This window comes from Anser cygnoides, chromosome Z (genome assembly GCF_040182565.1).
Source record: "Anser cygnoides isolate HZ-2024a breed goose chromosome Z, Taihu_goose_T2T_genome, whole genome shotgun sequence".
In the NCBI taxonomy this organism is placed as follows: domain Eukaryota; kingdom Metazoa; phylum Chordata; class Aves; order Anseriformes; family Anatidae; genus Anser; species Anser cygnoides.
The window spans coordinates 59,920,760-59,944,950 of NC_089912.1; the positions used below are offsets into that span (position 1 = coordinate 59,920,760).

A 24,191-nucleotide genomic window follows, 5' to 3' on the forward strand; every position below is an offset into this window, starting at 1 on the left:
GTTTCCAAATGACCGTGACAATTCGGAGGGGAGGTCTGAAACCCGGGGTGTGGTGCAGGACGGACAAGGCACAGTCCCGGAGCACCAATAATCAGCCCTAGCGGCTGGGGAGCAGCTGGCTCGGAAGTGGGTTGGCAGAAATAGAGCTGGAGCGGTAGAAGATCACAAGCTGGAAGTGAGTCAACGGCGCTGCAGCGCTGCAGGAGAAGCCAACGCCGCGCCAGGAGGTGGCTGAAAGGCGCCTTCCCCCTGCGACCCTGTCAAAAAAAGGGGCTCAGTGGGAGAGAACCAGATCTGGGAAATACCTGAGCTATCAAGTTGCTTGCTCTAGTGGGAAGATAACCCAGAGGAGCTGTTTGCAGGCACGTGGTCTGGTGGGCAGAAGAGAATTTTTGCCTTCACATCCTTGACAGCTGGTAGACAGAGCAAAAAGCAGCGAGGTTTGTAAGGAAAATTCAAGTTAAGGAAAAGTTTCTAAGCATCGAAACGCTGACGGGCAGCCAGCGAGCTTTGCGAGGGTAGCAAGCGCATCGTTTAACAGTTACATATTTTAGCCTGTTTTCAATTTTTAACTGTCAGACACTTTAGTAAAGCTTATTTCTCCTTCATTCAATAATATAATCTTGGTTTCCCAACACGTTTCCTAAACCAATTTCGGACTTAAAAAACAAACCCAGCCTGAACTGGGTATTTGAGGAACTGCGAGCAGCTCCACAAAAGCCGTTCGCAACGGCAATGCTTACGACATCTCAGCTACCATTTACATCAGCTGTAAGGTAGCAGCTCGAAGGATATCACCGGATCTTGAAATCCTCGGAGCTGAAGAGCCAGGATTTGGCTGGGTACAGATACAGACCGAATGCCGGGCGCTGATTCACTCTGCACAAAGATGCTCTGCCTGACTACGGGGCCTTCGTATGCACGTCTCCATCTCTTCTGCTCTGGTTTAAGACTCGGCCTTATAAGCTATCTTTGTAGTGTTAATTATCTTTAATTTCCTTTTGTTTCCGTCATTTCTGGAGTTGGCTGCGGAATTTCCAGCTTAGTGATCTTTTAAAATCCAACATTCAAAAGTAATCTGGTGATTTTCGGACTAATTTGGTGGAGAATGGTCCGGAATCTGTCCGAGATGGTTATCTGAGAAGGCACATCCTTGTTACGACGAATTACTTTCCAGGCCACCTTTAATAGAAAATCAGCTGTGTTTGATTTTAATAACATTTTGCTCCGAAAGAAACAGCATACGTGCCGTAGCGTTTTGATTAACGCTATTTAATTTCTCATTGTCAAATTAGCTTTAGTTTTATTTGTTAATAAAATAGAAGACTTAACAAGCAACAAAAAAAGGAAACGGTGTTTTGATATTAAACAAAGGTGCTGGCTGGCTGGCTGGCGAGGTTGTTTCTTTGGTAGTTTCTTTATTCCTCTACATTTCATTTCAAAGGAATTTTGCCCTTTTCCCTCAAAATTTGCCCTTTTGTTCTAATTTGAAATATTTTCCCCAGATTACCGGTCATTACCACAGATCATTAGCAAGCTAAATGTTTTCCGGGCGATTTCTTTTCTTTATTAAGACCTCAGCTGGCCGCACTACAAGGACGAGAGAGGCGGATGATTTTTTTGTTTGTTTGTTTTTGAGGAAGAAATAATCCACAGTTACAGACTCCGTTAATACTTCGTGCTCTAACAGAAATTCTAATGAAAATTATCAGGGCGGAGACAGAGTCTGAGGCTTCCTGAATCGGGGTCTGACTTTTGTCTCTGCTCGGATCTCCGCTCGGAAAGGAGCTGTGTTTTGCAGATTGGTTTTGCCTCACTTTTTTGGAGCCGTTGTCTCTTCCGCAGATCTTGAGGCCAGGCACGGCACAGCAAGGGGATCAGCTCGTGCAGGGCCGGATGGAGATCTGCTCGCGCGCCCAGCAACCTCTCGACAGTCTCAAAGGCACGTGTCACAGCAATAACACCAGCCCTCGCCGCAGGCCAACTCCTCTCCCAAGTAACAGCTTAAAAATGGATTTGGAAGCCAGGGCTAAGCTGGAAGCCGTGCCGCTCTCCGTGTGGCAGCGATGGGTGCGGCGGCACCCCTGGGGTCTGTCAGTGCCACCACAGAGCCGTGCGAGGCAGGCACGGGTCCTTCTGCCGATGGTTTGTCTGTGTAAACTTGTGGGCCGAGAGCAGACTGTGATGCCCTGCTCAATAACCAGTCCGGCACAACCCCTATAAAATCGGTATTCGTGAAGGAAAGTGGTTAATGACTGTTTTGAGGGAAAGAAGAATGACTGTTTTGCCAAGGCCAAGGAGTTTGCCACCACTGTGTGCCGCAGTCAAGCAGTGGGTCAGCTTCAGGCTGCCACACGTCCTCTCCAAAACAAACTCCTGCCTCCCCAGCCTACACCTTAAACTTTCCTTTTCGAAACCACGAGGCTCGGATGATGGAAGCAGAAAGTTCTCAGCCCTCTGCAGCCACCAAACTCAAACTCGCCCCCGTTTGCCTGCCCAGCCTGGCATTTCGGACGCTGGTGGCTGTCCAAAGCCCACGCCGCGGCCGCGTCCAAACTTTTTGGGGTGCGTGACAGGAGGAAAAGCCCGGCCCCGGGCCCACCCCGCCCGGCCCCTCACGGCCGGGCTCCGCCGCCTCAGCGAGCCCGGGGCGGGCTCGGGGCGGGCTCGGGGCGGGCCCGGCCCCAGAGGCTCGGTGCTGCCCGGTCCCAGAGAGTCCCCGACCGGCCGGAGGCATGGACTGCGGCGTGATCACCTCCAAGACCGTGTTGCTGCTGCTCAGCCTCGCCTTCTGGGTGAGAAGGGGGGAAGCGGGAGGGCTCCGACCCCAAACCTGTGGGGGGCGACCCGGGTTGGGGGCGGCGGGACGGGGCCGGAGCCCTCAGCGCTCACGCCTGGCGGTTCTGGTTAGCTGCCCCCGGGAGTTTTAAGTTTATGAGGGGGGAAAAAAAAGCGGCGTTGGAGTCGTGTGTCTTCTTCAGGGGGAGCGGCGTTCTCAACCGCACGTTATTTTTTTTTAAAAAAAAAAAGCACGCTTTAAGTTAATTTAGTGATTGCAGACGTGGAGGTGTTTGTGGGGGATCAGCCGGGGGCTGCTGCCAAGTGTCTGGTGAGGAAAGCTTTCCTTCGGGGAGCAAAATGGCTTCGCCGGGGGTTATTATAGAAAAGCCCAGCTGGGAACCTGGTTACAGTCACCCCTTTCCAGTCACCTCCTGTAGGACAGCCCCACCAGCCCACAGGGGAACACGCTGCCTGGCGCCGTGGGTCCCGGGACACGTCAGGCATCTGCCCGTGACACCCCGTCACCAGCCAGGGGTTTTCAGGCTCGGGCAGCAAGGAGGAATTACAGAGAAGATCAAGAAGTCTCACAAAGAGAGATGCTGTGTGGCAGAGGTAAAAAAAAAAAAAAAGGGAAATGGAAACACTGAGTTAAACCCCCGAGTTCTCACCCCGGTTTGTAAATACCTCCCACCGCCGCGCTGAGCCGTGTTTACTGCTGTGGTGTCACGGCGCATGTTCGTCGGGTGGTGGTTTTCTGAAATACCCGCAGAGAAACACGGGGACACCTCGCTGTGTGGACGTGGAAATTCCCCAGGCTTCAGCTCGTGTGGCTCACGTACACCTCGGGTTTACCTCATTGCTCGGACTCGGTGTTTTCTCACCAAACAACAGCCTTTTGTCCTTCTCCAAGTGTCTCTCTACCTTTCCTTCCGCTCTAGGGGAACTCTTTGATCACGATTGAAGCCATTAGGTCATTTGGCCCCGCAGACCATCCGTAATTACTCTTCTGCCTCGTGCATGTCCACAGCCTCTGAATTTGGGGTGACCCTGGCCAGCCCTTTGTTTGTTTTTTTGTTTTTTTTTTTTTTCCTAGGAAGAGCAATGCAGCCCCAAAGCCCGTGGCGTTTAGACACTGCAGCAACCATTACGCGTGGTAATTACATTCCTGCGGCAGAATTGCAGAACCTGGAGTTCAGGTTTTTAAGAGGGTGGGGAAGAAGGAGGAACCGACTTCGGTGCCCTTTCCGAATGTATTTATTTGGAACAGCTGGGTCTCTACGAGGCTCCGGATCCTTATCAAAACACAAGAGCTGCAAAGAGCATTTCGAGTTCTTCTCTTTCACGCTCGGGCATTGCGGGCTGCAAATCTTGTCCGCCTTGGAGATGATGATGGAAAATGGTTCGCCTTCTGCATATTCAGCAGTCGGTGCGGCTGTGGTGCTTTGCCAAAAGTCGTTGCTTAGAAATGGCCTAAAATTTGGTTAGTAGTCCCAAAGAGGGTGAGATCAGTGGGCTGTGGATGTTTAACCTCCAAAATCAGGCTACGGATCGAGGCTGTTTTAACGAAACGGTTACCAAGTGCGGTGCGTAGAGCTGCCTGAGATCCGCTCCGCTCCAGTTCTGCCAGCAGCAGAGAGGAGGACGCAGATAAGTTATTGCCGGGCGGTTTTAGCAGGACCGGTGGATTTGAGAGAGCAGAGCTCGATCCGCTGGCAGCGCTGCGACTGCCCAAGGAGGAGAAGCAGCAGCACCATCCCCAGGTGGGGCTCGCACCCCCTGTGAGCCCCGAGGCCCCATTTCCCCCACTAAAGCCCCCCATTTCCCCCGCTAACGTCCCTCCGGAGCAGGAGGTGAGGTTGGGATAATTTCAGGTTCCGTCCCACGAGGCTTGTCGTAGGAAAACAATGCAGCGTTCGCGCTCCCAGAGGCCAGATTTCCCGTGCGGGTAGCGGTGGCCCCGACTCCGCCAGGGCTGAAGGTTGTCGCTGATAAACGCGGGGCGGTTTTTGGTCTTTCGGCAGGAGCTGCTGCCGGGCTCTGACTCAGCAGCATTACTGGCGGAAAAAGCCGCTCGGCTGGGAGCCTGGTTTTTGTTTTACACGTCCAGCGCGCAGGCTGTGGTAGTTCCTCCCCTCCTGGGGGGGGGCTCAGGGCATCGGGGTCACTGGGGGACCTAATGCCAGGCTTGGATGCTTTGTCATGAGGCATCTGGGTGTGCCACGAACTCCTGGTGTAAGTGAGCTTATTTTAAGTTCCCGTGCTCAAAAGCAGGAAGCGGAGTTGAAGGGACTTCCAGGAAAACGCGCTTCGCTCTGCGTGCGTGGGACCCACGCAGACCGAATGCTGTGGGGAAGGGAGAAGTGTTCGGATGCTTACGCACGCGTGGTGTGACCCCCCCCTCCTTCACCCTCGGGATCCTGCGTGCTTTTGGGGAACGGCCTCAGTCCGACGGTCCCCGAGCCTGCGACGGATCCCCACGGCGGGGTTATGGAGCAGCTCCGAAACGCAGCTGGGTCTCAGCCAGGCGGCGGCTCCGCGTCTGCGGCTCTGGCGTTAATTAAAGCTGCGTTTTCGGCACAGATCAGCGGGATCTGCCCTGTTACAAGAGGTTTCCCCAGGCTTCGGGATTAGCTTCGCCGCGCCAATTCTTTGCCACTCGGTTTGCAGCTCGGGAGGTGAAAGCAGCAGGAGCCAGGAGCGGCTTCGTGAGGAAAACAGGGCGGTTCTGCAGGCAAATATTGAACTAGAGGGTGTTCTGTACCTATATCAGCCGCTCCTGACAAAACCGCCTTGGCAGTGGCTGCTGATCCATCCGTGCTCGGCTAAATTACACTTGCAGCAAGCTCTCGCCCTTCACCGTGTGTTTTTTCCCTGCACGAGAAGAAAAATGCTGGGGATAAGAGCAGCAAAGGTGGTGGTGCTTCCTCCCGGCGGCGGTCCCGTTGTCCTCAGCCGTGAGGCTGCTGCTGCCGCCAGCCCCTCGGACGGGGAAATAGGAGCACTGATCTCACCTCCAGCTGCCCTGAAATGAGGGGAGAAGCAACCGAAACCCTGGGATTTTCCTTTTCCAAAGATAAAAACGTCCTCCCGATGCGCTGTGACTGCTTAGCAGCGCGCTGGCCCCGGCGTGGCGTGCTTCTATGACCTCATGCTACGCCAGCCTGTTCCGTGGGGTCCAGCCTGTTCCAGCGTCCCCCCCCGGAGCGCTCGTCGCCCACGTGGCCGCTCGGTGGGCACGTTGGCAGGGCCACCGGCCGTCCCGGGAGGCGCTGAGTCCCTCAGGTGTGGCAGCGACCGATCCCGTTGGTCAGGAAAATGGATACTGTAAGTGTGTCTCCCAGCTGGCGGAGTGTGAAAAGCGCGGCAGGGCAAGAGTCCGCGCCAGGTGGGTCGAGGTTGCCGAGCCGAAGGATGCTGGGAGGAGCCTCCAAAAACACCCACAGAACTCCCAGCGTTGGTTTCTAAACCCCGGATGATGTCCCGGCTTTGTCTCGGCGTGGGGCGTGCGCGAGCCTGAGCTTCCTTTAAGACCGATCTTTACCCCAAATCTTTTGGTTTTGCCTCATTTCACTTCCTTTTTTTCCCCGCTCGGAAGCGCAAGGTCGCCAGTTATACCGCGCCGCTGGCCGGCCGCGTTTCATCTCCGACCAGAACCTGCGCGATCCTGAGAGCTGCTGTAAAACCCACCGGGGGGGGTCTGTAGGGACGTCCCAGCCCGTGCTGATGGGATTTGCGAAGCCCTAACTCCGCTCTGCGTTAAGGTTTGGGGTGCTGGCAGAGCGAGGACGAGGTGACCGGGGTTGGAAGCCTGGTGGCCGGGAGCCACGATGTGCTGCAGGACGAAGAGGTGAAGTCGCTCGTGGCGGTGAAGGAGGAGAAAATGGCGCCCCACGAGCCACAGGGGTCTCGTCCCTGTGGCCCTAAAAGGGAGAAGGCCTGGTCGCTGTACGTCTGCAGGCGGGGAACTGGGAAAAAGGGTTTTCCTCCAGGAGCAGAGGAGTCTCGATTTAATTAAAATGTGCAATAAATGAACTGCTCGTCAGCCGCGTGATGAAATCTGGCTGCAGCCTCCTCCAAACAGGCTGGTTTCCCTCGGGTTTGCAGGACGTGAGTACCGGCAGGGCTTCGCTTGCAGCAGGCGTAGGCTCGGGAGCAGGATTGCAAAGGGCTGAAGGAGGACGCGTGTAAACCCCCGAGGGAATTTTTTTTAGGCCAGCGTCGAGGCATCTGGCGGGGCGTCACTGAGCCTTTCGGTGCCGCACCCACGCCTGTGCCCAGTTCCGCGGCTAAAAGCCTCAAACCAAACGAAGCAGCCCTGGGGCGATAAGGTTCTGCAGCAGTCGCTTCAGCTTCCGAAGCTGAGAGCGTGGCAAATGGCCCCTAATAATCTCTCGGGTTGCCTTTCAGGCGGCGGCGGCTGGCCTCAGCTACGTCGGGGGCTATGTCATGAACACCTACAGGAGCTACGACAACTTCGTGCAGGACAAGCACGCCCTGCTGCCAGCCGTGATCATCCTTTGCGTCGCTGCGGTGATGTTCATCATCGGGCTGCTCGGCTGCTGCGCCACCTTCCGGGAGTCTCGGGTTGGCCTGGGGCTGGTGAGTGTCGCGGGAGCGTCCTCCCGGGGGTCAAAAAAGCCAGAAAGGTTCGAGCTGAGTAAGTTTGGACCCCCCCCGGCTCGCGCCACCCCTTTCTCAGCAGTTAAGAACAGCGGGGTGCCGCCTGCTGAAGCCCCGTGCGGCGAGCCAGGCGTCCTGTGACTCTTCTCACGAGTCTTCGAGACCTTGTGGCACTGCAGCCATCACCCTGTCCGTACGCAATAATCTCCCATTCCCAATTATTTTCTGGCAGGCAAGGGTATCTTCACGCTCTAAAGCAACGTGGTGGGTAACGTGCAAACGAATTCAGACGCTGTGGACCTCTTCCTTATTCCAGTCTCTCTTTTAATTTCAGTTCTTGGCCATTATCCTCATCATCTTCATCGCAGAAGTGTCCGCTTTTGTCCTGGCATTTGTTTACAGGGAAAAGGTAAGCAAAGAACTTGAGGCTCTTCCGGTATATCCGGTTTTCTCGCTTGACTTTTTATTTTTTACTTTTTTTTCTGACTTTGAGGGAGACAGATCTGCACTTTCCACTCGATACAATTCCAAGTGCTCATGTTAAATCTGTTTTTTTTCCTTTTCTAAATAGGTAAAAACTGACGTCCAAGGCACAATGCGTTCAGTCTTTGAGAAGTATGACGGGAGAAACTCACAGTCTGCTGTGGTGGATTACCTGCAAGAGAACGTAAGGAAGCCTTTAAATTCTCCCGAGAGCTGTTTAGAAAAGAACGATTTGGCGCTAAGAGAGGAATTGGGGCTGGGGAAGAGGGCAAGGGCGATGATATCATGGAACTCATCAGATCAGATCTCCAAGCGTTAGATCTAAGGGGTGCGATCACACCCCCTTTACCTGTCTTGCGTTTGGCAGCTCCATTGCTGTGGGGTGAAGAACTACAGCGACTGGACAAGCACGCGGTGGTTTAATTCCACTGGGAATAACAGCGTCCCCCTGAGCTGCTGCAAGCAAAATCTGAAGAACTGCACGGGGAGCCTGGATCAGCCGCAGGAACTCAACACGCAGGTGAGGATGAAGGGCATAGTCGCTCATTTCCATGTCCCGCTGGCACCCAAACCTTCCCTGTGTTTAAGCAACGGCGGTTGCTTAAGCAGGTCATCCAACGTCCTGCTGCCTTTTAAGGGTCAGGGAGAAAAACCCCGTCCAGCTGAATTGCCTTTGATTTGTTTTCGTTTTTCCCTTTCATGCCAGGGCTGTTTAGGGGAGCTGGAGTCTGGGCTGCAGAGCGTCATCAGCTATGCTATGCTGGTAATCCTGGGCTTTGCCATCGTAAAGGTAAACGTTTCTATCTCTTTCCCTGTGGAAGATAATAATTTCCTCTTTGATCCCAGAGCTTTTTCTTCCACAGTGTCCTACTAGCCTAAAATAGACCCAGTTTTATGTTCCTCGCTGGTTTTCTGCCAACTCTTCTGCATTTCATTCGCGTGACAAAAAGGGGGGAGATCCAAAAAGTAGCAGAGGGGTTGAAATGGCAAGTAAATGAATAATCTGTCGTGGTCCTTTAGTAGCAAGTACCAAAAATTAGGTGCGCTAAAAGGCCTCGATCTGGAATTTGCTATGAAAAAATAGCTTTTCTGTATCTAACCAGGCTTTGTGAATCGCTCACTGAAGTTTGTTTTAGGTACAAGTCAATGAATAGTCCTAGGCTAGGAGGCCTGGCATCAAAAGGGGCTAGAAACATGACAAGGAACGAAACCAGCTAGGCTATTGATGGAATAATAACATCGAATTAAATTAAATGTGAAACCAGATCATGTAGTGGATGAAAACTAGATTTGAAAAGCACTGATATAAAACTCCTTACAACATCCTTAAATTGCTCAGGGAGGAATTTGCCATCGTTTCCCTCACCTCAGTGATCAGCTGTGCACTCTATTACAGGTCCCATTTTAATTTATCTGTGATGAATCTTTTATTTCCGTATATCATATGCTTAAAAAATTTATAGAACTTCTAAGTCCAGAAAAATCTCCTGTTTTCACTGAATTTTTTCCTGGATTAACATAACTAAGAATTAATGTGGACGTATAAATTAATGGGGAAAAGAAAACGGAGGAAAAAGTCGAACTGAAACTATTATTGAAAAGTGATAGGCAAAAAATCGTTTTCCACAGATTTGTTTTCAAATTGTTTTTTAATATGAAAGGAATGACCTTGCTGTGATGAAGAATTAACATAAATGCTGGATCCAAAGACTGAAACAAAATACAGCAAAACTCAATCTCTTGTTCTCTCTCTTTTTCAGTTCTTTGCCATGCTGAGTGTCTGCGTGCTTACTTGCAAGCGAGAAGACAGTGGATACCAGCCTCTTTACTCAGGGGTGTTCGCTTAATAAAATGCACAGATCACTCTTTTGCTTCCTGATGATAAAATAGATTTGTAAAGATGAACGCTAACGGACAATTCATGACCTTGTTAAACGTTTTACTTTATTTACGTGAAACGGAAAGAACGCTTCGTACTGATTAGGAAAAGTTTTCTTGTGGGTGACTTGAAATGGCAATTCCGATATTCGTTACCCTGCAGTAACTTAACCCTGGTCGTACGTACCACGGCTTTCTGTAAGGTTATTGTGGATTTGGATTTGTGACTTTTTCTAGGTAGCAACAGATGGCGTAATAGGCTCCAGAAAGAAGCCTACTTCTGCAGTTCTTTCCTGTACCCTCAAAACAAGCAGGAGAAACGTTATTTTTAATCCCTAAACTGACTGAGACTGCAGGAGCGGATTCAGTTGCCTGCACAAACATCAGATCGTTCCCACGATGTGCTTAAACGGCGTAAGAAACTCCTGAATGCAAGGTTCAAATATTCTTCGTAAGCATGGGGAGATGGAATATGTTTTCTCTGTATCTGACGGTGGTTCAATTTTTTCTCCTTGTCATGGTCATATGTCGAAATTCAGTTTACTGCAGGGGTCGTTAGATAAGACAAACCCTGTGAAGTCTAGAAGAGAAATCTGAGTTGTCTGTTGAAGCAGCTAGCAAATGTGAACAACCCCAGGCCAGGAGGGGATGTGTGTTTGGGACATGTCTTCTTTTGGTTCATTTTGTCTTTTTGTTTTTAATTTGACATTAAAATTTGCTTATGAAGCAGTTTTTGTTTTCTTTTCTGCTTTTGCTGATGCATTTACGCTTTGTCTACCCAAAGACAGACTGTGTCTGTTTGCGAGAGTGATGCAGATGAATACAGGAGTTGGAGGAAACGTTGGCTCAGCGTGGTTATGCAGGAAGGACGACTGGAAGGGCTAGTGCAGAGTTCTCTGTGTCACTGAACACATCTGGCTGCTTTTCACAGCTAAAAATGTTAATATAATACTTTCTTGTACCCTGTTAGTTGGCCAAGCAATGTTGTTAACCTGTTTTTTGTCAATGTCTTGTGACTGATAGGTTTCTTTCTCTTTAACTGTCTGGTGAATATGGTCATTTCTTGGATTGCACCACTTCTTCAGAAATGGTCCTTCTATAACATGTCTGTGTGCTAATCCATGTCTCGGTGCTTTAGGGGTTTTAGAGCTGTGATGTGGGGAGGGAGAAAACTCAGCTATTCTTGGTTAGAGAATTGCGGAAAAGGAACAGCATATTAGCATATTTTGTCTTGGGAGAGATAAGCAGTCTATTCTGAGCAGCAAACCTTTGTATCTGTAGCTATTTAGAAAAAAGAAGGAGTTTGGGGTAAGTGTAAGCTGTTTATTTATCTTTTTTTTTTTTTCCTGAAAGAAATTGATGTTGTGTAGATGTACCAGCCTAAGAATGTATATGTTGAAGGTGATTTAATGTTTATGAGGGCTTTGTCTTCTGTTCAATGCCAAAATAAATCAAATTTCTATAAGTAATTAATTAGTGCTGGGTTTTTATTTATTTATTTTTTTGGTGGAATCCCAGTTGTTGCGTGTGACATACAAGACATAACCACAGCAGCTCGGCAGGAGAAGCAGCGTGCCCTCGCTGCGGGGTTATTGCCCACCTTGGGTGTATTGAGCAAGGCAGAAGGCACCAGGAACATCGTGCTCCGCCTGGCACACTTGGAGGCTTCACCTCCAGCTTCACGGTCTAAGAAACAAACAGCAAAAGGAGGCAACACCGGAATAATTCGGGCCAACCCGCAAGGGAGGAAAGGAAGCGCCGTGAGGGAAGGCTGGCTGCGAGGCCAGATGCAGAGCGGGGCTTTGTGTCGCCAAGGGAGGTGGTTGGGCTGAAATCCTGAAAAAAACATAAGAGGCAGGCAGCGAGCAGACGCGTATATACTAAGGGATAACAGCTTTAAGCTAAAAAAGGGCAGATTTAGGTATTAGGAAGAAATCCTGCACTATGAGGGCAGTGAAGCACCAGGACAGGTTGCCTGGAGAAGCTACGGCTGCCCCATCCCTGTGAGGGGAACCTGGTCCGTGGAAGGGCTTTAGGGGTAGGTGGGCTTTAAGATCCCTTCCACCACGCCCCCTCCTGTGTTTATGAACCCTTTATTTGTCCCAATTTGTCCCAATTTCCATTGTTTAACTTCATTTTTCCCTGGTGGCAACGGGGCTGAGGGGCGTTACAAAATGGCTGCCGCGCATGCGCCGTGGGCGGGCGCGGCGGGTTTGAACGGGGCTGAGGGGCGGCGGCGGCGGCTCCGTCCCGTCAGGGTGCTCGCACCGCGCCGGTCCCTGCTCCGCTGTGTAAGTAACCCAATTTCCCGAGGAATCGCTGCACTAATATTGCTCTGCTTTTATTTTTAAAGGTCAGGAGATTGCCCTGTTTAGTGTCATTTACTTCGTGCTTCCTGCCCCGTTCTCCATTTGGTGGAATAAGAAGCGGTTGCTACGCTTACTGCCTTGTTTAAGTTCCTTTTGCTTCTCTGACAGATTAACATCCTTTTCAAAATTCAGTTTGTGCACTTAAAGTTTGCTTAGTCTTTTTTTTTTTAATGCTTTTTTTCCTTTTCTCCCTCAGTGTGACAGCGGAGGAAAATGGCTTCTTCAGATCTGGAAGACTTGTGCTTTCACATCAACATGAAGATTTCAACTATTAAAAAAACTCTGCAATTAAGAAGCATAGGTAAAAAAAATTAAGGCTGGGTTTTGTCTCGGTTTTGGTTCATATCTCCTCGCAGAAAATCAGCGAGCTGGGTGCCAGCAAGTGGGAGGATGCTCCTCTGAGAGACTTGTAGGCTGGTGGTTAATGCACCGTATATTCTGTACACCTGGTGGGAAATCCCCCAGATGGGAGAAGGAAAAAATACCTTGTCAAGTTAGGCCTAATTACAAAAGAAGTGAAGCCTAATTACAAAAATGTGCAAAGGAATAGCTGGAGGCTAATACAGGTGTCCTGTCCGAGCGTTCCAGGAGTGCCTCTCTGTGGTGTAAACATGCTGTGGGTAATAAGCTTATTTAATCTGCCACGGTGAAGCTGGTATAAATGTTTTAGGCTCATCTCTTATCCTTTCTTAGACACAGATGTTACAAAGAATCGTAGAAATGGTGTTTGGAGGGGTCATCTGGGCTAACTTTGTGTTTGAAGAGCAGAGGGAGATTGCGAAGGAGTTAATGTTGCTGCTTCTCTGGGGAGGAGATGCTGGCTGGGGAGCATAGAAGATAATCACTGCTTGCAGAGGGGAGGGAAATGGAATTTTGTTTTTGTGTCGGAGATGTTTTGGTTTCCTGGCGTAACGTTCTCACATTCTCTCTTGGACAGGTCAAGAACCGTCCTTCAAATCTATGCTCTGTAAAATAGGACATGAGATGGTCCTCTTGCATGATCTCCTGAATAAAATGGAAATGGAAGTTCAGCAGCAAGAAAAACTGAAGAATTTGCTCAAAGTAATCATTTTTCCATTTGTAAAATACTGAAAGATTCAGAGGAATCTTTGTGCCTAGTTGTTACTTTGTAGATCCTCAGTGATATTTTTAGATGCATGAGGCTACTTCTAAAGGAAAGGCCGTCTTGTTTGCAGCAGTGATGTCATGATCCAAGATTGAGGTGTGCCATGGAAAACTGAGTCTTGATGGTGTCATGCTTTGTGGAAATTTAAGTCACTGGTATCAAACTGTATTTATCTTGCGTACAGCTCTTAAAGCAATTGCAAAAGATTGGGAAGCTTGGTAGGGAATAGGTAATTGAGAGCTTGCTCATCTGTTTGTTAAGGCGAAGTATGTAAATGCTTTTTTATTTAACTGAGCAGCAACAATCAAATACTTTTAAAAACTTGTGAAGCAATGCGAAGTGTTAGCTACTGTTCTCGAAACTCTTCCCTGTCTCCTGTTGGGGTTGAGTGGGGGTTAATGCCTTACAGGCTGTTGTGGGTGTTGCAGAGGGAGTGCTTAGTGGAATCCTCAAGAAGAATAAATTCTTGTGCCACGAACAGAATCGATCAGACATCTAATTTGTGCATGTACATAGTTTGGACATCTTCCTTTGTAATCCTCTTTTCTTTGCTTAGAGAAACATTTCTTCTGTTGTTTCTGTTCCTTATGATTAATTCAGAAGGCTTGAGAGAATCAGAAAATGCATCGTCAAGCCATTGCTTTTTCTTCTTGATCAAAATCTTTTTCCCAGATGAGAATGGGATTCTTTGCACAATACTCCTGTAGAACCCGTTGATATCAATGTAGCTGGTGTTAGAGGATTAAAGGCAAAAAGAAGTCGTAATTTTCCATCAAATTTATAAGTAAGAATCTTTTATAAAACCAGCAGATGAAGCAGATTTCCTGCTGGTTTATTATGTCACAGAACATTAAAAACGCCATTTTTCAAGCTTTGTGCATTGAAAGGGTGGTTTGAGTGGTTGAAAGGGTAGTTTTGTTTTTACATCCATGCAACAGATACCCAAATGAATTGATTAGAAGATATTTATCTGTCGTTTTAGTGTGCATTTTCAGTGCCTTCGTTTGCTGTGTGTTTTTTTTGGAAGGTGTTCTTTGAGGAATATAGATGACTTTCTTGTAGTGTCGCTTCCTATAGTCACCACCACCTTTCCCCTACCCAAACCTGCCACGGTACGTTGTTAAATATTACTCCTTCCCACTCAAATTTCTCTGACACTCTGAGGGCAAGGACAGGAAGATTCACGTTTTCTTTAGCTTTGTTTTGCTGAGCTTTATTTGCTGCTCTTGGGAAATGAGGCAGTAAAGATATAAAACAATGGGAAGAGACCAAAAAACACCCCTTAAGAATTACTTTAACATCATCCTAACAGTAAGCTAATTCTAATTGCACGACATTATTGATGTTACAGATTTCTGATGGTTTCCAACGTTAATTTCAGGAGCTCCAGAAGTCTGCTGAGAGAGATCAAAGCGAAGCACAGCACCTCCGCGAAAACATTCCCCTCCACCTGCCTAAACCCACTCAGAGCTGGTACGTGGTGTGTGAGCGTGGAAGTGTCGCATCCTACAGCTCCCGTCCTTTCACCAGGAGCTAACTGTGAACTTTTGGGACCCGAGGTTCTTACATGTATTGATTCTGGAGTTTGCTCCCGATTTTTATTTTATTTTTCTTATGTTACTGGGCTTGTGCTAGCGCCGTACCAGGACTTTCAGGACTGAAGGGTGAGTTGGCGATCCAAATGCTGGGGCGCTAGGATGAGGTTGACACAACTCTTCCCCGTACTGAAATGTCAGTTGTCTAAGCACCCGTTCTCCTTCGTCCCCATGTTACCGCTTCTCAGTGCTTACTGTGGAGGATCAGGTAAGTGCAAGACAGGATGTAACTGGTCAGAATCCATCTGTGTTGGCGTAAAGGGGTCTTCAGTCCTCTTCCCCCAAACCTTCTGGGAAAGTTTAGGGGTTTGCTTCAGTGAAGAGGATGGCAGGAGGCTGGAAAGCACAGGAGGGGCACAGTTTGTGAACTCTCACCTTCCTTGGTCCTTGCGTTTATCCTCCTCTTCCAAACCCACCGCCAGCAAAATCCCCACGCTTCCCTTTTCCTTGCAGACATTCCTCGCGGCTAGCTCCGAGGATTAGCCTCGTGCAGGGCCTCGCCTTGCTTTTCAGATGCTGATGCCTGAATTAGCTCCTGGATTTCAGAAGGGATTCGCGCTGTGGCGTGGCACAGAGCAGGGCTTCGGTTGTCACAATTTCGCGTACCAGACATTTTGGGAGTCCAGCAGGTGGCACTCACCACCCTCGACACTGCAGAGCTGTTTGGGGGGGGGAAATAAATAGGGCACGGGGCTGGGGGCTGTCACACCGAGTGCCACATCAGGCCCGGGCCCTGGGAAGAGCAGATGGCACGCTGCCGTGCTGCTCGCCGGCTGCCGGCCCCTTGTCAAACAGATTTCGTCTTGCAGGAAGGTTCGGCCAAAGCAGAGAATCAGTTCTTTGTCACGGGTCGGCTCTGCCACGCTGTAATTATTGCTCTTGTGCTTCGCAGCCCAGTCGCGTCCTTGTCTTGCCTAAAAAAAAAAAAATCACAAGGTGATGGATACCGTCGAATTTCTTTGCTTCGAAAGGTTAACGGCTGAGTCAGGCTTCCCAAGATCTGACCTCGTCTCGAAGAGCTGCGAAGTGTTTTAAAGCTGCCTGGTAGACCGGAGCTCGGTGCTCCGGTTCCTCTGTTTAAAAACCGAGGCCTCCTGTTCCGCGAAACGTAACGGGACGTTGAATTCTTAACTGCTCTGCGCCGCCTTGGGGCTGCTTCCAATTCACCTGCTGGCGGCTTCCCTGGCAGCGAGACGAGGAGCCGTAACGAAGTCAGCCGAAGCACGCTCTTTGAAAAGGGAGCGTGTGCTTTATTTCTTTCTTTCTCTCACAGGAGAGACCGCGATTTGTATTCACCCGGCCTCTCAGACGGGTTGGAACGTAGGGCTGTGAATAAGCAGCCTTGAAAACGTAACGGTGTCCCCCTTACTGCTTAGCCGCTATTTATACGCGTGATATCCGTTCATTTTCCAGCGTCGCTGGGCCGGCTGCGAAAAGCGAGGAGCAAACGAAAGCTGCGGAACCCGAACACGCGAAGAAACCTGCCAAGGAGCCGCGATTTATTAAGGAAGCGTCCTTAATAACGGCGGAAGAATTCGAAAGCGTTCCCGCGTAAGTAAGCGTGGTTTCTTCTTAAACCCTCGCACGCCAATTTGGGCAGGAAACCGAGGTTTTGGGGAAAGTGAGCTCTTGCAGGGCTCCAGCTGACAGCTGTTTTGAAATTGGAAATGTTCCAGAGTGAAGCAACGTAGCAGTAGCTCCAGACACGATTCTATGCAAACCTCAAAATGAAATGAACAGAGCTAACCAGGTTCTTTTTCACGCATTTGTTGGGAAGACTGGAAGTAATCTGGGAAAGCCCAAGCCATTTACCTCAAAGATCACTTTAATTGGATGAGCAGGAACGTACTAGCTCACCAGCGGGTTCTCTGCTTGTTCTGAGAACCGGCGTTTAAGACGAGACGTCAGCTCCTCAAATGAAAGGTGCGGCTACGCAAAAAGCAAAAATGATGAGAAACGCGGTTTTTAACGGACCGTGACGACTGGTTTCTGAAAATAGTGATTTTTTTTTGACTTACCGGTCTGTTATGAGAGGGGGTGAAGAAATTGAACTTGTTAAAGCAAAAGCCACCTCCCACTGAAATCTCCTGAGTTTCTGGAATAGAAACTTGTTCTTTTCCCTACCACCTGCACCTGATTAAGAAATATCCTTGTTCAAAGACCGTGATACCTTTTCTTAAATAGGATTTTGGGGACAATTGCAAATATTTCTGGGGAAAAAACAGAATCTTGATTTGTTGCTTTTGATGCCCAAGTTTAATTTGTTATCGAGACTCCGGGTTCGATGTGTTCCCTGACAAGAGTTGCTTCAATAAGAAATGTTTTAATGGCTTTTCTGATTTTTTTTTTTTTAATGATTTTTGTTTATGAGTCTGTTTTATTTGGGGCTTTCATATCATCTTTGCTAGAGCTTTCAGGTAAACCACGTCTACCAAACTTTCTCCAACCGAATCCGGAAACGAAGGAGCCTGAACTCTGAGCGAATAAGAAGGGATTTGGGGTGGGGGTTGGTTCTTAAAAGGGCGTTTCTATTCTGTGGGTCATCTCTAATGTTTGATGGATTTACCTCGTTAGGTACTTCTCTGATAGAATTTGGGAAAAGCAGAGCTGGAAGGCGACAATTTTTGGCCTTCACCTAAGGCAAGAGAAGTAGGCGCAGCCAAACGTTGCTTTAACCCCCAGTAAAAGCTGTTATCATCCCTAATCAGCTCTCGAAGTGTTTCGTTCTCCTTCAAAGCGGAAGGTTTGCAGTTCTGCAAACCAAGTTCCTCTCCCTCCTCCTGCAGCCGCGTGAGGATTTAACCGAAAAAATCGAGTTCTTTTCACCCTCTTGGTGCTGAACGCGAAGGAGAACCTTACCCTGACGTTATTAGGGTGCCAAATGTGCAGTCTTCGATGGCTTCGTGGGTTTTTTTTTTGAGCTCTGCGGCAGGTATTTAACAAAGGTACGTGCTGTGTTTAGGCGCAGCTACGAAGGATCTTGATCAAACAATAGTCTCGCGCAGTAGGAAACCTGCAAATTATCTCAGCCTTCAGATCTGTTCCAGAAAAGACGCCTCTTTTTTTTGAGGAACAAAAAAGAAACCGCGCAGTGGATGCCTCAGTGTTCAATTCGAGGCAAAGGAAAATGCTGGCTTTATTCTTTCTCAAAATTCTCACCACTTAAGGTATTTTTAGAACGCGCGCTTTCATTATAATTCTCTGACGGTAACTTGGGGGAATATACGTTTCTTTTAGCCTAAATATTTTTTTAGGGAGCTGGCCGTTAGGAGCTTCATCTCTTTTCCAGCTGTATCTACGTGGCAGACCGCTGTTAGGCTGTTCTTTGAAGAACGCAGCCCTGTGCTTTGGGTTTTGTACCTATGGATTCAAGGGAGAAATAGGTTTAGGGAAACAAACCGCGCCTTCCTGGCTCTGCTTCAGGGTGAGCTGAGGTTTGCTGTCATTTTTAAGGGTATTTGATTGATTGCGGGAGCGTAGGACCTCGACTGTAGGTGTTTTAGACTTAATACCTTGGTCTTCGTAGCCTACAAATACCCCTGTGACTATGTAAAAAGGCTGAGGGGTGCACAAAGAGCAATAAATAGCAATTAATGTCTATAGGCCAAGCACTTCTGTGCTGGCAGGCTGTATTACTCCAATTACACGCGTTTCAGAGGCAGTAGGGCTGCTTTTACTCAAGAAGATGCGTGCAGAGTGGAGTATTTTTATCCAAAGGGTTGCATCTCCAACTTTGGGTTAATCCAACGATCCGTGAAGCTGAAAACCGGCGACAAATAACTTCGTGGCGATTCAGTTTGAAACTGGAGGTGATTCCTGGACTATTGAGTTTGTAATTGATTAACTGCTTTAAATTCTTCGTATGTTTGCCGAAGACTGAGGTTTGCCGTTCAGATGAAATGAAACGAGGAGAGGATTTCTTCCTTCATCGATCTCTTCCAACGTCCTACAGCTTTCAGTCAGATGACGTACCGGCCTGAAGAACCCCGTTCGTTCTTAAAATGAGTTGTAACGCTTTCCTCGAAGTATTTTAATTCCACACGACCGCCTGCTGATACGGGACCAAACGGAGACGGCCAAATCTGGTTTGTTGCCGTGACTGAAGGGCGATCGAAGGCGAAGTCAAGTTGCAAGGTTGCCCCGGCTTTTGTTGCAGTGCTTCCTGGGGCTTGGTCTTGTGTTCAGTTCGCTGCTTGTCACACGAGTTTCAGATTTCATTTCCATTTAATGGCTTCTCAGTTTGCAGCTCTGCGGCTGATTTCCATTTTCCTTTTCCTTGAACGCAGGCCTCTACGTCTCTAAACGCTGCATAGCCTTACTCGCAAATATTCCAATGTTTTGATATTTCCACGTCGCTTTTTTTTTTTTATCTGCTGTGCTTCCTGTAGCTCTGGGCTGTCATCAGCAGCCTTTATTATTTTGGTACTAGCTTTACGAAATGCTCTGAAAGCTCAAAAAAAGGATGCTGGTGCTGCGTGTAGTCCAGTAGGCTGCACGAGGAAATACAGAAAACAAAACCGATATTTCTTCAAAAAACAAAGGAATGCCTACAAGATTATAATCCTACATTATCTTTTCTCTTTAATATGAACCAAATTTCGCTCCTAGGCAGAAACATTTAATTTCACTTTTGGCCTTTGCCATGTTTTCTGCCAAGCAGGTTGATTTTTTTTTTCTGTTTGTAGTGTAAGTGTTAGGCTATAAATGCAACATTCATTCCATTTTTGAAATGCTCCTGGAAGTTTAAGGGCGGGATATTTTGTTTACCTCTTGATTTGGCTTTCTAACGTCCTTCTTTCTACTTTAAGATTTATTATGGCTTTTTTTTTCCTGCAGCGTTATTAAGTGATCTAATGAACTATCAGGTTTATTCATTAACACGAAGCAGAAGAAACCGCCTCTAACTAGGAGCAGCACGTTCAGGCTGAATAAAGAGGAAAATAAACAGAGAACTTCACGTTCGTGACTCTCTGGCTACTGACTTTGATTTTTTTTTTTTATTTGCAGGTATATGAAAGGTCGCTTGACGTACGATCAAATCAACGCCGTCGTTCAAGATATCAACAAGGCCGTGGTGAGCAAGTACAAGATCCTGCATCAGCCTTTGAAATCCATGAATGCATCGGTCAGGAGTCTCTACCACCGATTCCTGGAAGAGGAAACTAAGGATACAAAAGGTATTTTTTTTTTTTGCGTTTATTAGTGCCAAATCCATAGCAGGTGGATCTGGCGGTGTAGGTAAGTATAAAATAACCGGACCAGAGGTTAAATGGCTTGTGACAGCAGATGGTTTTCGTGCTGTAGCATCTCATTTTCAGGAAATAGTCTGTCCAGGCACTCTGGTAGTTGGTGGAGTGACCTATAGCAAGGGAGTGTTTAAAAACATCACTTAGAAAAGCTTTAGAACATCTGCTATGACTTCTTCTCAAAACAAAACAACAAAAAAAAGAAGGAAAAACGGAGCAAAACCCAACAACTGTAGACTTAGCGGGGTTTTCCCTCCATCCCCAGCGTGTTGTGACAGTCTGAATCAGATATTTAGAATCCCTCTCCCCTATGGAGGCACCGACAACACCTTGCCGTGGAGGTTCTGGTCCTCCCTTGCCGTAAGGGGAGGAGATCAGAGAACAGTCCGTATAAAATCCGTTGACTGCTCCTCCTCAGCTGCAGTTTAGCAAAAAAGGATTTGTCTTTCAACTGAGTAGTTTCCCCGTAACTATCTTTGGTTTTATTTTGTGTGTTTTCGCTGAATGCACGTGAGTTTCTCGGCACGTTGTCCCAAAAACTCAGAGAGCAAAACGATTTAATTCGGAGTCGCTCCGAATAGACTCGAGAACCAAACCGCATGCACCGTGGGTTCAGCTTCTTAAGCTAGAACGGACATGAGCTACTAAAAATTTGTTGCGAGGCAGGGAAATCGAGGTAATCAGTCACGTTGCGGTGGCTTTGTGGAAGAGACAGGGCTGTCTGATAATCTTAAGAAGTCTTCTCGTCTTTAAAGCACAGATGAGTAAAAATGCCCCGAAATGTCTTTGCCGTGCAGCTTCCAGGCTAGCTTTTCCAAATATACGTGGCACAGTAGATCTCTCACCTTAAAATCTACTTCTTGACGTTCCTTTCCTGTTGAGAACAACGCCACGCTGTCTCCCTCTTGATTCTTGCCCTCGGCAGAATGCAAGAACACTCTCCCCTTAAATGTTCGCTGTGCGCTCCGAAAAAAGGCTGAGAGAGCTGGGGGTGTTCAGCCTGAAGACGAGAAGGCTCTGGGGAGACCTCACCGCAGCCTTTCAGGATTAAAGGGGGCTTATAAACAAAGATGGGGAGCAGGTTTTTGCTCGGGCAGGTAGTGATATAACATGGGAACGGTCTTATGACTCGCCTCTGATTTGGGCTTGGGTAGATTTTTGTGCAGATAAGCTCTGCTTCAGTCTAGCAACAGCTCGTACACTGTGAATCTGGGATTTCTTGAAACACTTGCTCATCTTCAAAGGTTCTTGAAGTTTGGGTTCGGTAATGGCATTAAATTCAGGTCCACAGAGAAGGAAAAAATGGGCTGAAGCCACAGAAGGGATTCCTCGGTGGAAGCGAGTGTTTAAATCTCGTGTGAACATAAGAGCAGAAGCTGCAATGCCAAGGTTTTTCCTAATCGTGCAAACTCGAGGCTTTTAATTTCTTCGAGTACCTTGGGGCCAGTCTGCATTTTCCTGTTTGTTTTCGGAAAGCTCACTTACAGAACTAGGACGTGCAGCGTCCGAGAGGGTGCGTTGAGTGGTTTGTTTTGTGATCTTCTAGGAAGTCTAAGAAAGGTCTGACAGCCGGTGCTTGTCTGACCAGCCCCAAAATGATTCAACGGCTTCATCCGGTGCATTTTTCAGCGTGAGGTTGCACGTTCGTCGATTCGTTCGCTTAAATTTCTGCCGTGAGCGCGCCCGTGCTTGGGATTCCCACAGTTCCCTAGCCTGGGCTGCTTGCCAGCTGGTTTCGAGACGACCAAAGATGCCGCCTGGTTTGTCAGGGCGCCTTCCCACCCAGCGGGGCGATTCAGGTTCGTTATTGAGTGCACGGGGCTCCTGTTTCCGACCAAACCGCCGCCGCCAGCCTTCAGCCAGCTCTGGTTTCTTGGTAAATAAGCTCCTGCTGTGCTGAAGGCTGCTGCCCTCAATTCTGGGCGAATAAAGGAAGAATTTGTGTTCTGCCCAGGCTCAGGATATCGTTACGCTCCCCCAGATGGAACAGAAAATGGAAATTGTAAGTGGCACTCTAGGACCTCGGTCCCAAAGGCCAGCACATCACCCTTGGACGCTTCTTCAGAGTGGAGTCGCGTCCTGCTCAATCGCTCGTAAGATTTAGAGATGAAATCTTTCCATAAAAACAGATTTTCTTGTGTAAACCTACCTTGCACTTGTTTAATAAACAAAAGTTTTCCGGCATCTTCGGCTTTCCAGCTGGCATCAGCTTCTTTCTCCTTGGTTAAACTGAAAATGGTCTCTCCTAACTTAGGTGGGGCATCTCTGCCCTCTATTTATTTAAGATGCCTCTGCCTTACTCTAAGGGTAAACGGAGGGAGAATGCTCTCCTCCTTTTTTTTCCGACCTAGATCACCTGTAGCCGTGCAGACCTCTTGCTCGTAAGACTTGGAAGCGTGACGCTATGGAACAACACATTATTTCCCCCTACTTAGTTGTCTGAAAGACAACTGGGTGTTTTTTTTTTTCCCTTGAATTAGCATGCTCCTGGTTTCCGATGGCTTTTCCTTGTTTTCCAGGAGAGTTTTTTGTCGTGGAGGCCGATATCAAAGAGTTCACCCAGCTGAAAGCGGATAAGCGCTTCCACAGGATCCTCAACATCCTGCGCCACTGCCAGCGAGTGAGAGAAGTCCGCGGCTCGCGCCTCGTCCGCTACGTCATCTGCTAAGGAGCCTCCTGGATTCCGCTTGCCCAAGATGCGTGGAGGGCAGAGACGTGAAAGAGGTTTTGTCGTCCGCAGGGAGATTCTGCGTGTGGGCATTCCTGTTAGGCTCTCTTAATTTCTAAAAGGCAGTAGCGAGGACCAAAGAGTGTTTTTCCAAGCATCTATTCTACCTTTGGAGTAGCAATATCAAAGGGCCTTGAAGTATTTGAGCTTTATTTCTGAGAACTTGGGAGGGGCTGATGCCTTTTGGTAAATTACAAACGCAAACCAGGTGCAGGTGCAAACGCAAACCAGGTGAAGTTGGCACACTGTGGTCGTAGGAAGCTCTAATCAAGTTTTTAGGTCAGCACTCAACAGTGAAATTAATGTTCCTCTCGTGTTTACGAGGTGGAGACTGTAGTTACTACCCCGTAGCTACCCAAAGGAAGCATTGGATTCTTTTTTTAGTGCCGCCAACCAATTTCCACTTCGTTTTCTTCATCTTTTTTTCTTCCTTCGTATCCTAATTGTGCGTTTTGGAGTTCCTTGCGTCGTTTTAACGGGAAGATCTGAGGTGCTTTCAACATTTCCAGTTCTGCTGGCCGTGTGGTTTTCATACTTCATCACGCAGCCAGATTTTTTTTTTTTGCTCAGACTGACACAGTAGGTCGAAAGAGCAGAGCAGGGATAATTTTTTTTCTGTTGTAGTGAAAATGTTGAGTTACTCTTTAAAAATACTGGTCAAACTCTGCATTGTTTTTATTATAGAAGATTGCTTTCAAAGGATCTGTTAGTGTAGTAAATTCCGGAGTAGAATTGTGATAGGTTTCAGCTCTGTGAGTGATAAAAATTGCTTTGATAAGAAGACTTGTAGTCTTTTTTCCTCCATAAGCCTGTATCTGCTGTTATCCCAACAACTATTTGAAAATACCTCCTGTTTTACCCTGTCAGATGACAATTTAATGAGCAAAAGCCCCTGAATGAACTTGGAACCTTCTCAGTAAAAAGATCCTGGTGAGTCCTAAATAACCTTTTCTGCTGAGCCTTTTCCTTTGGGATGTCAAGCTCCGAGCTGATGTCTCCACGTAGTGTTGGAATGGATTTCATCTTTGGTATGGGAAGACGTGCAAAATGAGAATTTCTGTAATTTGTGTTTCCACAGCTGTCAGTTGGGTCTGTTAGATCCGTTTTTACAAAGCTTAGTTTACACTAAGAGAGATTTGGGTCCGTGGATCACCGGGGTCCCTTCCCTCCCTGCTCTCAGCCTTAGGTACTCTTAACAGTCTTTCAAAATTCCGGACTTGTAACCTTTTTCTTAATAAAAAAATAAATTTCTTCATTTAAAAGTTGTGCTTCCTTGCCTTTATTTCGTGTTTGGTTTTTGAAATCTCCAGGCGACTTGCCCCAGACTACCGAACGGCCTAAATTCTGGTTTTCTTCTGCTCCCAT

At 48.0% G+C, this 24,191-nt stretch overlaps 2 protein-coding genes and 1 long non-coding RNA gene across 5 annotated transcripts; 2 read left to right on the plus strand and 1 right to left on the minus strand.

Annotated features, from left to right (window-relative positions):
• Positions 1-2,638: 2,638 nt before the first annotated feature.
• Positions 2,639-11,231, plus strand: LOC106037337 (tetraspanin-36-like). 2 transcript variants are annotated; one of them, XM_048079738.2, is made up of 7 exons: positions 2,639-2,795; positions 7,189-7,380; positions 7,736-7,810; positions 7,973-8,068; positions 8,252-8,404; positions 8,591-8,674; positions 9,645-11,231. In XM_048079738.2, exons 1-7 carry the CDS (start codon positions 2,736-2,738, stop codon positions 9,729-9,731), a joined length of 747 nt encoding a protein of 248 aa, XP_047935695.2. In that variant the 5' UTR covers positions 2,639-2,735; the 3' UTR covers positions 9,732-11,231. The 2 variants fall into 2 exon arrangements, with proteins under 2 accessions (XP_047935695.2, XP_013038670.3); XM_013183216.3 differs by lacking the exon at positions 2,639-2,795 and adding an exon at positions 4,246-6,105.
• LOC125184824 (uncharacterized) lies at positions 4,000-5,927 on the minus strand. The gene is made up of 3 exons (XR_010827560.1): positions 5,793-5,927; positions 5,543-5,652; positions 4,000-4,251 (listed from the first exon to the last, which is right to left on the minus strand). It is a non-coding gene; the product is annotated as an uncharacterized lncRNA (long non-coding RNA).
• A 694-nt stretch (positions 11,232-11,925) lies between the features above and the next one.
• Positions 11,926-24,088, plus strand: SKA1 (spindle and kinetochore associated complex subunit 1). Of its 2 annotated transcripts, XM_013183218.3 has the most exons (7): positions 11,926-12,053; positions 12,328-12,432; positions 13,069-13,193; positions 14,639-14,730; positions 16,266-16,403; positions 19,860-20,029; positions 22,618-24,088. In XM_013183218.3, the coding sequence occupies exons 2-7, from the start codon at positions 12,345-12,347 to the stop codon at positions 22,764-22,766; spliced, it is 762 nt and encodes a 253-aa protein (XP_013038672.1). In that variant the 5' UTR covers positions 11,926-12,053; positions 12,328-12,344; the 3' UTR covers positions 22,767-24,088. The 2 variants fall into 2 exon arrangements, with proteins under 2 accessions (XP_013038672.1, XP_013038673.1); XM_013183219.3 differs by lacking the exon at positions 16,266-16,403.
• The last annotated feature ends 103 nt before the right edge of the window (positions 24,089-24,191 follow it).

Bases quoted from the DNA above. Each gene is read 5' to 3' on its own strand.
- LOC106037337 (XM_048079738.2), top strand. From the start codon at position 2,736: ATGGACTGCGGCGTGATCACCTCCAAGACCGTGTTGCTGCTGCTCAGC. The intron at 2,796-7,188 runs GTGAGAAGGGGG...GTTGCCTTTCAG, and splicing joins TGCTCAGCCTCGCCTTCTGG to GCGGCGGCGGCTGGCCTCAG. The intron at 7,381-7,735 runs GTGAGTGTCGCG...TTTTAATTTCAG, and splicing joins CTCGGGTTGGCCTGGGGCTG to TTCTTGGCCATTATCCTCAT.
- SKA1 (XM_013183218.3), top strand. From the start codon at position 12,345: ATGGCTTCTTCAGATCTGGAAGACTTGTGCTTTCACATCAACATGAAG. The intron at 13,194-14,638 runs GTAATCATTTTT...CGTTAATTTCAG, and splicing joins AACTGAAGAATTTGCTCAAA to GAGCTCCAGAAGTCTGCTGA. The intron at 16,404-19,859 runs GTAAGTAAGCGT...TTTTATTTGCAG, and splicing joins GAATTCGAAAGCGTTCCCGC to GTATATGAAAGGTCGCTTGA.